At 41.2% G+C, this 12948-nt stretch overlaps 1 protein-coding gene across 1 annotated transcript; it reads left to right on the plus strand.

Moving 5' to 3' along the window:
• Nucleotides 1-214: 214 nt before the first annotated feature.
• Nucleotides 215-1150, plus strand: LOC142848297 (olfactory receptor 2W3-like). Its single transcript, XM_075970111.1, has one exon. It carries the CDS (start codon nt 230-232, stop codon nt 1148-1150), a length of 921 nt encoding a protein of 306 aa, XP_075826226.1. The 5' UTR covers nt 215-229.
• The last annotated feature ends 11798 nt before the right edge of the window (nt 1151-12948 follow it).

A 12948-nucleotide genomic window follows, 5' to 3' on the forward strand; every position in this document is an offset into this window, starting at 1 on the left:
TCTACACTTCTGTGCTGTTCAAACACTATATAATGCTCCGTATATCTTTGGTATCCGAAAAGAAAGGAGGCCAGTACGAGTATTTTCTCAAGAGATGTTGTCTAGATCTTCTCAGGATTTTGAGATGATGTGCAGCTCTTTGTCCCTCTGCTGATGACTTAACTTGTCTCTCATGAACTTGACGTGTTTTTCATGGCTTTCCTGCAGGCATGCCCTGACCTTTGATGCCATGATCAACCAGAGCTGCCAAGAACAGTTCATCCTGCTAGGCTTCTCAGACAGACCCAGGCTAGAATCCATCCTCTTCGTGTTTGTCCTCGTCTTCTACCTGGTGACTTTAGTGGGCAACATTGTCATTATCTTAGTGTCCCATCTGGATCCCTGCCTCCATACCCCCATGTACTTTTTCCTCACCAACTTGTCCTTCCTTGATCTCTGCTTCACCACCAGCTCCATCCCTCAGCTGCTCTTCAATTTAGGAGGCCAGGACAAGACCATCAGTTACACTGGCTGTGCGATCCAGCTGTTCATGTTTCTAGGCCTAGGAGGCACCGAGTGTGTTTTGCTGGCTGTCATGGCTTATGATCGCTTCACTGCAATCTGCAAGCCTCTTCACTACTCGGTCATCATGCATTCTCAGCTCTGCTGGAAGTTGGTATCTGTGGCCTGGAGTGTTGGACTCCTCAATTCCCTGGTCATGTCTCCTGTGACCATGAAGCTGCCACGCTGTGGCAGATGTCGGGTGAGGCACTTCTTGTGTGAGATGCCAGCTCTGATAAAAATCGCCTGTGTGGATACTGTGGCTGTGGAAAGCACTGTTTTCATCTTATCGGTGATAATAGTGCTGGCGCCCCTGGCTCTCATCCTCGTTTCTTACAGCTACATTGCTCTAGCGGTGATGAGGATCAAGTCGGCCTCAGGAAGGAGGAAGGCTTTCAACACATGTGGGTCCCACCTCACTGTAGTCTCCTTGTTTTATGGGAATATCATCTATATGTATATGCAACCAGGGCACAAAGCTTCTCAGGACCAAGGAAAATTTCTTACCCTCTTTTACAACTTGGTAACTCCCATGTTAAACCCCGTCATCTATACGCTGAGGAATAAGGATGTGAAGGGAGCACTGAAGAGACTCGTGACTAGGAAATAAGGGCAAACGGCTTCCCCTCGCGTTGCTTCTCTCATTTACTCAACACAAACCTGTAATAAGTAGGACAAAAGCTTAAATTTCACTTCATCCAAATACTTTTGCTTGTCCAATAAACCCGCCAGTGGTGACACTTGGGAGTATGTGTTGCACAGCCTCAAATACATGTTAATTATTCACTACGTGATAGGTAAGATGTGGTCCCTAAAACAAACACCTTGCATCTGATATGCCAAAGCGTCCGGTTGTTTCCCTTCTAAGTTGACCTCGACTTCTTAAAACTCAGCCAAAATCATGAATCAGTGCTTCATATATATGGATTAAGACTAAAGCTTGACTGAGGAAAACAATTATATGATTTTTCTCATTAGCTGTTTATGTAACATTGTTTTATGGAATGTTAAACTGAGCCCATGGAATCCCTAAACACTTACGTTTGCCATCTATTAACTATAAATTAATGCTTTACACATTACATTATTTTATAAATTAATAAAATACTCATTGTATGGGTAAGATAGAGCATTTGTCTAAACATGGTCTACAGTATTATTTTAAGAAACAGCCATGTAAGTATCCCAGTGATCCCAGCATTCAGGAGGATCATGTGCTTGAGGTTAACCTGAGCTATACAGAGAAACCCTAATATAGATGTGTTTTTAGTTGTATTTATTTATTTGTACACATGCACATGCAAGTTCATGCATGCCACAGTATGCAGGTGAAGGCAAGTGGATAACCTGCAGGAGATTATCTCCTTCCACCATGTTGGTCCCAATGACCAAACTCAGGTCTTCAGTAGCAAACACGGCTACACACTGTGTCATCTCTTTGTATATATTTCTTAATTTAAAATTTTTGACTAAGCAATGTGTGGTAGTGTATGCCTATAATCCTTGCACTTGTGAGGTAGAAATGGGAGAATCAGAAATTCTGGGTAATCCTTAACTGGACAGGGAGCTCAGAGTAAGCCTGAGCTACATGAGACCCTGTCTCATAAAAACAAAACAGAAAGTTAAATATTACTTCTTTGATCTGCTACATTAAATTACCTATTTATTTTCCCAAGTTTGAAACACAGAAATTCAGAAGTCTAATAAGTATAGAAAATATTGTATTATAAAGGCTCCATATTTGATTTTAATATGGATTAGTTTTTAAAAACCAATCATCCATTTGCATCATTTGGTTTCCCAGATTAGGAAAGAGCACCCCCAAACACCACAAGTCACAAGACTAAGAATTCATCACAAGTGACTCGATGTATCAGGAGGAGTTCTCATTTCTTAAAAACCAATTTTCATTAAGGGACTTTTTGTCGCAGAATATTTGTTTATACTGTGTAAAGATGTGTCACTGCAATTGGTTTAATGAGGCTCTAAGTAGCCACTAGGTAGGAAGGAGAGAACAGGTGGAACTTCTTGGCAGAGACAGGAACTTGGGATGAATCTAGGCCCTCAAGAGATGCCAGCAGGGAGATGCCAGCGAGACACTGAAGACGTCAGACACATGGTACAGGGGAGAAGCAACCAAGCCACACTGCAAAACACAGACTAACAGAAACAAGTTAATTTAAGTTATAAGAGCTCGCTGGGAGAAAAGCCTAGGCTAAGGTCAAGCTTCCATAATGAACACTAAGTCTCCATGTCATTATCTGTGAATTTGGTGGCCCAGAGAAAAATCCAACTTTTTTTTATATGGAAGTCATGAAGCGAGTATGAAACGTGTGTGTGGAGTGTGTATGTTCCCTTATTCACATAGACATTAAGGTGCTTGTACAAAGAAACAAGTGCTTAATTTCTGTAATATATGGAAAAATGGAAAAATCATAAGGTCCTATTGCTTTCCTAGTAATAGAAATACATCTTGTCTGCAACTATCATCTCACTATTATCTTTGAAACAGGGGTTCTGGGGACGAAGAGATAGTTCAGCAGTTAAGAGCACCTACTGTTCTTGTAGAAGACATCATTTAGTTCCCAGCACACACAGTAGACAGCTCACAATTGCCTATAATCCACTTCCAAAAATGTAGTGCTGCTTTCTGGCTTCTATGGCACCTACATGCAAATTGTGGAGATAAAGTCTTACCAGCACACACACAGACACATAAAAAATAATTTTTTTAAAGTGTCCTACCCTGTTGAGTCTTCAAAAAACAGCTACCTTACCATTCAACTTTTCAGTAGGTCAGTAAGTTCAAGACCAGCCTGGTCTACAAAGCAAGTCCCAGGATAGCCAGGGCTACATAGAGAAACCCTGTCTTGAAAACCCAGAAAGAAAAAAAAAGAAGGAAGGAAGGAAGGAAAGAAGGAAGGAAGGAAGGAAGACAGGCAAAAGAAGGAGGGAGGGAGGGAGGGAGGGAAGGAGAGAGGAAGGGAGAGAGCTAGTTGGTTTTCAGTAGATTTTGTTGAATGTAGTTTCAACACGACTTAAAAATCAAATTGCTTTATATTTATTAGAGACATTGTTCTCTTTTGAAGTTTATTAAGCTAGTTTTATAGACTAGATACTACATTGAGTAATAAAGCTTTGCATCACAAGTAGAAAACAGCAAATGTCTCTTAAACTAGCAGAAAAATAATTCATTGACTACTTCCCATATCCAGGCGGATGACTATATATTTTTCTTTGGGTTCACCTTCTTATTTAGCTTCTCTAGGATCACAAATTATATGCTCAATGTCCTTTATTTATGGCTAGAAACCAATTATGAGTGAGTACATCCCATGTTCATCTTTTTGGGACTGGGATACCTCACTCGGGATAGTGTTTTCTATTTCCATCCATTTGTATGCAAAATTCGCGAAGTCATTGTTTTTTACCGCTGAGTAGTACTCTAATATGTATATATTCCACACTTTCTTCATCCATTCTTCCATTGAAGGGCATCTAGGTTGTTTCCAGGTTCTGGCTTTTACAAATAATGCTGCTATGAACATAGTTGAACAAATGCTTTTGTCATAAGATAGGGCATCTCTTGGGTATATTCCCAAGAGTGGTATTACTGGATCTTGGGGTAGGTTGATCCCGAATTTCCTGAGAAATCGCCACACTGATTTCCAAAGTGGTTGCACAAGTTTGCATTCCTACCAGCAATGGATGAGTGTGCCCCTTACTCCACAACCTCTCCAGCAAATGCTATCATTGGTGTTTTTGATTTGATGGTATCTCAAAGTTGTTTTAATTTGCATTTCCCTGATCACCAAGGAGGATGAGCATGACCTTAAGTGTCTTTTGGCCATTTGAATTTCTTCTGTTGAGAATTCTCTGTTCAGTTCAGTGCCCCATTTTTTAATTGGGTTAATTAGCATTTTAAAGTCTAGTTTCTCGAGTTCTTTATATATTTTGGAGATCAGACCTTTGTCTGTTGCAGGGTTGGTGAAGATCTTCTCCCAGTCAGTGGGTTGCCTTTTTGTCTTTGTGACAGTGTCCTTTGCTTTACAGAAGCTTCTCAGTTTCAGGAGGTCCCATTTATTGAATGTTGTCCTTAATGTCTGTGCTGCTGGGGATATGCGTAGGAAGTGGTCTTCTGTGCCCATATGTTGTAGAGTACTTCCCACTTTCTCTTCTATCAGGTTCAGTGTGTTCAGCCTGATATTGACGTCTTTAATTCATTTGGACTTGATTTTTTTGTGCATGGCGATAAATATGGATCTATTTTCATTCTTCTACAGGTTGACAACCAGTTCTGCCAGCACCATTTGTTGAAGATGCTTTCTTTCTTCCATTGAATACTTTTAGCTCCTTTATTAAAAATCAGGTGTTCATAAGTTTGTGGGATAAAATCTGGGTCTTCTACTCTATTCCATTAATCGACTTCTCTGTTTTTATGGCAATACCAAGCTGTTTTCAATACTGAGGCTCTGTAATAGAGTTTGAAGTCAGGGATGGCAATGCCAGGGCAAAACCTGGGAACTTGGGGATGAGGTGGCATGGGGCTAAAAGTGAATGGGGTGAGAAACGTGAGAAGGGGAGAATGGGGGGAGCTTGGGGGAATGGGATGATTGGGATAAAGGAAGGGTGGACACGGGAGCAGAGAAATATATATCCTAATTAAGGGAGCCATCTTAGGGTTGGCAAGAGACTGGATTCTAGAGGGGCTCACAGGGAGATGTCCCCAGCTAGTACCTTGAGCAACTGAGGAGAGGGAACCTGAAATGACCCTATCCTATAACCAATCTTGCATATCACCTTAGAACCCTCATCTGGCAATGGATAGAGATAGAGACAGAGACCCAAATTGGAGCACCGGACTGAGCTCTTAAAATCCAAATGAGGAGCAGAAGGAGGGAGAACATGAGCAAGGAAGTCAGGACCACGAGGGGTGCACCCACCCACTGTGACAGTGGAACTGATCTATTGGGAGCTCACCAAGGCCAGCAGGACTGGGACTGAATAAGCATGGGATGAAACCGGATTTTCTGAACATGGCGGACAATGAAGGCTGATGAGAAGCCAAGGACAATGGCACTAGGTTTCGATCCTAATACATGAACTGGCTTTGTGGGAGCCTAGCCTCTTTGGATGCTCACCTTCCTGGTCCTGGATAGAAGTGGGAGGACCGTGAACTTCCCACAGGGCAGGGAATCTGGACTGCTCTTCATTCTCGAGAGGGAGGGGGAATGGAGTGGGGGGAGGGGGAGGGGAGGGGGGAGGGGGCGATGTGTGCGAGGAGGGGGAGGGAAATGGGAAATATTTTTTGCAACAACTAAAAAAATAAAATTAAATTAAATTAAAAAAATAATTCATTGAGTAAAACTCAACAAACAAAGTTAGGTTATTTCTCTGTTTGAAAGGTATTTCTGTCTTAGAGTGATGTAATTTCCTCTCTACAATTATTCACACCTACACACCAGTTCCCATGGCTTCAAAATTTCCCCTTATGCAGAAAACCTCCTAACACAAGATGAATTCTAAAAACCCTCTCCAAATACCATCCATTGCAGTCCATAGGCACACACAAACACAGGTGTAAACTATAATAATGAACCGATGATTATGACACTGACCAAGACAGTGAGATTGCATAGCAATTCAGTGAGAAGGTGCAGGTTTCAACATCTGTAAAATGAAGGGAAAGAAGTAGATTTTGAAGTTTTAGTTATAGGGTTGGTGAGATGGCTCATTGCATTAAGGAACTTGTTGGAAAGCCCAACAGCGTGAGTTTGACCCCTGGAACACATGTGAAGTTGGAAATCGAGAATCCAGTCCTACCCACAAGTTGTCCTCTGAATGTTGCACTAGCTCCGTAGTACACCACACACACACACACACACACACACACCACAATAGACTCAAAAATCATATGTAAATAACTTTTTATTTACCAAAAAAATCCTTTATCGTTAGAAAGCATTCAGAGTCTTACCAGTTGCTTAGTTTACACGTAGATCAGAGGACGGACCAGATGAATCAGTGGGTAAGGGCACTTGCCTCCAAATCTGACAACCTGAGTTTGCTCCCCATGACCTACATGCTGAAGAAAGAGAGTTGACTTCTACAGTTTGCCTTCTGGCCTCCACATGTGCCATGGCTTGCATACACACAAATGAATAGATCTATTTTTTTTAAACATTTAAAGCCAAAACAGAATAATAGCTTGAACAAGAATTAATCCAAAACTCCTTTTCTCCAATTTATTCTGTCATTTATCATTATTAATTCTTCTTTCTCTTTCTTTGGGTGTTTTGTTTTGTCTGTTGCAGTGCTGGGGATTGAACCCAAAGCTGCTGTGCACTAAGTAAGCACAGTCACATGGAGCCTCATCTCCTGCTTAGTTCTTAGTTAGGGTTGTTGGCTGTTTGTCTATGTTGTTTTTAGGCAGCATCTCACTGTGTACCTCAGGCCTCCCTGGAATGCCAGGCAGGAGTTGAATATTTATATGGCTTATTTTAGTTCATTATTTAGTTCTTTAGCGGTTGCTGGTTTGACTCCTTTGAGGGACATGTTGAGGCATGGTTGACCAACCTAGATGAAAAGGAGCTTCATGGAACACGAAGGGCTTTAACTGAATTCTAAAGTCGGGAGCACCATAGGTGGGGACTACAGAATGGGCTTCTTCACAGAGCCGTAAAGAGAGAGACAATGGTTGTTGCATTCATTGTGATCGAAGGGATCCAGCTAAGTGAGCAGGATACTCCAAGCCTCAGGCTTCAATATAAGATAGCTGCTTGGCAGACCCTGTCTGTCGCCTGTCTCTTTTTCAGTTTTCCTGTCCAGAGGTTCTCAAGTCAAGAGAACAAGTCAAGAGACATTGTTAAAAGTCTTCATCCTGAAATCAGTGATGACCTTTTTTTCCCACATAACTTCCTTATTTTTATTTAATGTGCAGTGGTGTTTTGCCTGCATGTGTGCCTGTGTGAGGGTGTCAGATCTTAGAGTTACAGACAGTTGTGAGCTGTCATGTGGGTGCCGGGAATTGGACACAGCTCCCTTGGAAGAGCAGTCAGCACTCTTAACCACTGAGCCATCTCTCCAGCCCCTCAGTGATGATCTTGCAATTCCGTTTAAGCAGAGGTGGAAATTGTCATTCTTAAACAGTAAGAAGATTCTTCAACTTAATGTGTCATCAGCAGATAAATGAATAAAGTGTTCAATATACACAATTGAATTCTTTTCTGTTGCTTGGGGGTTACCTGTTCGTCTATGTTTGTCTATGAATCCTAATCTTATCTAGCTTACCCTGCACTGGAACAATTGATCCCCCTTCCTTCACCTGAAAAATGGTAGGCCCCAAGACCTGTGCCACCAGGATTGGTATACAATTGTTTTCCAGATATTAAAAAATGAAATTTTATCATTTGAAATAACATGGATGGAACTGAAAATCATAAAGCTAAATGAGTCAGAAACAGAAGGGTGAGTACTGTAAGATCACGTGTGGAGTCTGGAAATGCTGTCTTCACAGAAATAGAAAATAGGGCGGAGTTGTTGCCAAAGACTGGCCAAAAGCAGATAGAGCAGCAATGTAGCGTGAGGATGTTAGCCAGTTAATTCAAAGTCCCAATTAGAGGGAATAAGTCTTGATGTTCTATTGCGGAGAGGGGTTGATGATAGCTAATATTAATGTAGTATGTATTTCAAGACTGCTAGAGAAAGACATTTCAGTTGATCTCATCACTGTGATTAAGATTAACATGTGATACATGTTAGTTATATTATTGTGTGATGCCTGCATAATATGCACACACTATAGAAATAAATAATTGTCAATTAAAAGTAAAATTTCAGGGCTGAGAAGATAGTCAATAAAGTGCTTGCTATGGAAGCATAAGGACCTGAGTTTGGATCCCCAGCATCTACACAACAGTGCCAGCAATTTCAGAACCAGGGAGAGACTGGAGGAATCATCGGGACTGCTAGCCAAGCAACTTTGCTAAATTAGTAACTCTAGACTCAACAAGAACCTGTCTCCCAGCACTCGGGAGGCAGAGGGAGGCGGATCTCTGTGAGTTCGAGACCAGCCTGGTCTACAGAGCTAGTTCCAGGACAGGCTCCAAAGCCACAGAGAAACCCTGTCTCAAAAAACAAAAAAAAAACAAAAACAAAACAAAACAAAAAAAAACCTGTCTCCAAAAACTACAGTGGAGAACAAGTGAAGAAGACGCTGGATGTCGACTTCTGCCCCAACCCTGCAAACACACAGAATTCAGCCAGGCATTGTGCCGTCCATCTGTAATCTCAGCTACTCAGGAGACTGAGGCAGGTGAACCAAGAGTTCAAGGTCAGCCTGGGCAACTAGTGAGACCATTCCAGGTAGAAAAAAATTAAAGTGCTGTGGTATATAGTAGTATAGTATTTGTGTTTTAATAAAAAAAAGTTTGCTTGAAGATCAGAATGCAAAGCAGCCACACTAGTCAGCCGCAGAGGCTGGGCAGTGATGGCACACACCTGTAATCCCAGTAGCCACACTAGTTAGCCACAGAGGTCGGGAGGTGGTGGTGCATGCCTTTAATCCCAGCCCTAGAGAGGAATATAAAACAGGAGGAGGTAGGTCTCAGCTCGGTCTCAGCTTGGTCCCAGTATGAGGATTCGTGGAGACAGGATTGCCCATATTGGTCTGAGGTGGAGGTAAAAGCAAAGCCGGCTGCTTTGCTTTTCTGATCTTCAGCTCGAATCCTAATACCTGTCTCTGGGTTTTTATTATTCGCACTACAAGAGAAAGTTAAAGTGTTGTGATATGCTTCATAGGAGAGAGTTTCACTAACATGCAAGAAGTCTGGGCTCAATCCCCAGCACCAAAAGCACACTAAACAAATAAAAATAAAAATTCACAGGTTCGTGCCTAGCAAAAAAAGCATGTAATTCTGAGCCCAAGGAATAACAGAGAAAAGCAGGTTGTTAATAACGAATGTGACTTCTTGAAAGATGGGAAAGCACCGACATCAGATTACACCAAGCGTCTGGACCACGTGACTGAAAGTGCCGTCACCAGAGTAATAAGCAAAGAAATCATGACACGTGGGATTTTTGTCAGGAGGAGAAGAACATGAATATATTGTTCCAAGTTAATGGATGAAAAGAATTAAAACTGATTGAAAGGAGCTGGACACGGTGGCTCAGACCTTTAATTACAGTGCTGCTGAGAGGGTGAGGCAGGAGAATTCCCATGAGTTCAAAGTCAGACAGTCACTATATAGTGAGAAACTGTCATTTAAAAAAACAAAAAAGGAAAATGGTGGGATTCTTCTTTTCTCCTTGTCTATTTTTTAATCCTGCAGCTTGAACTTAAGGCCTCCAACACATGCTCTATCACATCCACTCCCCTCTTGATATTTTTCTGATGGAAGACACTTGCATATTTTAGGCTATGGACATAGGGTTGATGAGATAGAGTAGACCACGTATGACTGACTGACAAGGTCTCAGAAACCCTGGAAGGTAATGCAGTTAATAGCATCATCAAAAAATGTACTGGACCAATAGGACAAGCACAGAGTCATAGGGGGAAAGGCCCAGAATGTTATACTTGAGGACCTCTTTTTCTTTAGGTAGGAAAAAAAAAGTGTTTCTGAAAGGTGAAGAATTTAAAGTCTGACCCCTGAAAGGCTAGCACCTCTACTACATGTCAGATGGAGATGGAGCAGAGACAATAGACAAACCATCCATTTGACCTCTCCGGAGCCTTCCACTTCCACTGCTCCCTGGAGGCGTCAAACTCTGGCTACCTGAACAGGGGCTAATGAGCTACACGGGGCAAGGCACTCTTGGGGCCACTGGAAATAAGCACATCCTCCAGCATCTCAGTCCCCAAAGCAAATCCGGGGACTTGGTAGCTCATAAAAAGATTTCTCTGATACAATATTTGCCCTTTTACACATGGGCAGATGCCACAGAATTCCGGTTCAACTTCTGTTTCGTTGTAGGACTCTAAAATTCATGGGAAGAAAAGCTTCCTGGGAAAACCCAGGTTTTATCAACAGTAGCTTTTGAAGAAACTGCCATCAAATTCAAAGGCTTGCAGAGCATTTGGGTCATTATCCATTTTTAAAGACCATCCATAGGACAACATATTTAAAGCATACTTTCATGTGAAATTTATATTTATTCTAAGAATTCTATTTTACCTACCCATCACATAACCCTGCCCTGCAGTTCCTCAACCAAACTTACACACTGATAATCACAGAATGTGCTGTGTTTGAAGATGTGATTTCAATTTGCCTAATATTAATGTTCCCACCAACACCAGTCTTCGGGGTTCAAAGACCTCCTCGCTTCTTCCAGGAGGCAGCTGACTCTCTGCAATCTTTGTTACTCATCTTCAGAGGATTCCATATTTTTGATCCAACACCAGCTCAGTTGCTCCCCAAGCCAGCTAAGGGTGTTCATTTAACTTCTGATTTAGACCCCAACGAATACTGGGTGTTACCTAAAGAAGTAATATCTGTATATAAGTTTACTAATAGAATAAATTCTAGACCAAAGTAGAATCCTGAATTCAAAGTTAGATGAGTAACCTTGCATGCCAGAAGGAAAAGGATTTAAATATTTTCTATCCCATTCAAATTAAATACAGGTCTAAAATTTTGCAGGTCTTAAAATGTACAATCTGTATTGTTTTCAATCTTTTGGTTGTAGCAAAGGATGTGTAATGAAGAGCTTTATCTGGGTATTCCTGGCAAGTGACTTCCACTGTGTGTGAGGCAGAAGAAATAAATACTATCTAAATCATAGTGTCAACAGCCATCATGGTCAATGCATCTCATTTATGAATTTGAAATAGGCTAGAACTAATACGCTCATCTTTGGTCTTATACTACTCAGTGGAAATGAATTTATAGTAAGAAAGCATTATAATTTGACATATATAATTAAGATATTTTCATATTTCACTCCCTCCCCCAAAAAACAACAGAAATCCTAAACTCTGGTGCCTGCCTTTGCATATATAAACAAGTTAACATAGCATTATAGTTAATTTAGTGAGCCTCAATCCATGGCCACTAGGCTTAGAAGAAAAACAGAAAATGCCATTTGACGTGAAGACAGAGATTGAAGCTCCACACATACAACCCACAGAACTCCAAGGAGTGCCAGCAAACCACGAGAAGGACAAAACGACACAAGAAAGGATTCAGGTTTGTAGAGGTTCGGGAGAGATCCCACTTCTGCTCATACCTGGATTCTGGATTTTTATCACCTTCAGAACTGTGAAACAATAATTCCTGTTGTGTTGAGCTCTTGTATTCATCATGGCCAGGGCTGGAGAACTAATGTGACTAAATGGAAACATCTTGAAATAATCTCTGCTGATTTGATTCTGCCTTGTGATTACAATGAATTACTTATGTTTTAGAAAAAAATATATGGTTTTCTTGCTTCAGATTATCTTCTATGGAACACTGATAACCTTTGGAAGAAGAATCAAAGGTAAGTGCTAACAGAAATGGATAAAAAATGATTCTTAAGTTGACACTATGTTTGGAATTCTTGAAACAAGCCCTGCTAATCTAAAAGAGAAAGACATGGTAAGCTCTATCGTCACTGGAAAGCATGCTTTCGCTGATGAGCTCTTAGACGGAATAGGGCTCGCTAGCTATTGAGCCTGCCTGGGTTTCAGCCCAGGACGAAAGGCAACAATATTAGCTCTTCTGTTTGGAAAGAGAAACAGCTGGGAAAGGGGAGTGGAAAATCGAACTTTAAAAATCTCAAAACATATTAATTGCAGATTTATGCTTAGAATGCAAGTACTTTGCTCCCATTTTGTTGGATTTTAGAATTTATTCCAAATTGTCTTCCTTTTTGTCATGACAGTTACTGCCACTAAAGTAATCACTGAAAAGAATGTAACGAATCTGGCACCCAAGAGTCCAACAAGAAAGGCACAAGAGACAGAAGGTAAGGTTTCTCCTCAGCCAGCAAGAAACCTTGTGTATAGACAAATGATGATTATAAAGGATTAGCAGGGTCTGGCAAGATTGCACACAAGACAGCAATAAAAAAGCAAGACTGTGCATGACTACTTATCGACATTTGCCTCCAAAGGATGGGAAGAAGCAGAAAGGGAACCACATCTTTCCAAACACAAACATGTTGGAGCATGAACATTTCCCTTGTATGGGAAATAAAGCAACCATTGTACAGGCAACTGTTGCATAGCTATTGTTCAAGGCTTTCCTCCAGGACAGCTAACACTTTCAGCAATACAAAATTAGTTACTAATAATCTACCGCCATTTTTAAACACATGGTCTCATCTAGCCCCAACTAGTCTTGAATTTTCCATGTAACAGGAGATGGTTTTGAAAAACTCATCCTTCTACTCTGACATTGCATGTGTGAACTACCATGTCCAGCT

The sequence above is a fragment of the Microtus pennsylvanicus genome, chromosome 4 (genome assembly GCF_037038515.1).
Source record: "Microtus pennsylvanicus isolate mMicPen1 chromosome 4, mMicPen1.hap1, whole genome shotgun sequence".
Taxonomy (NCBI): Eukaryota; Metazoa; Chordata; class Mammalia; order Rodentia; family Cricetidae; genus Microtus; species Microtus pennsylvanicus.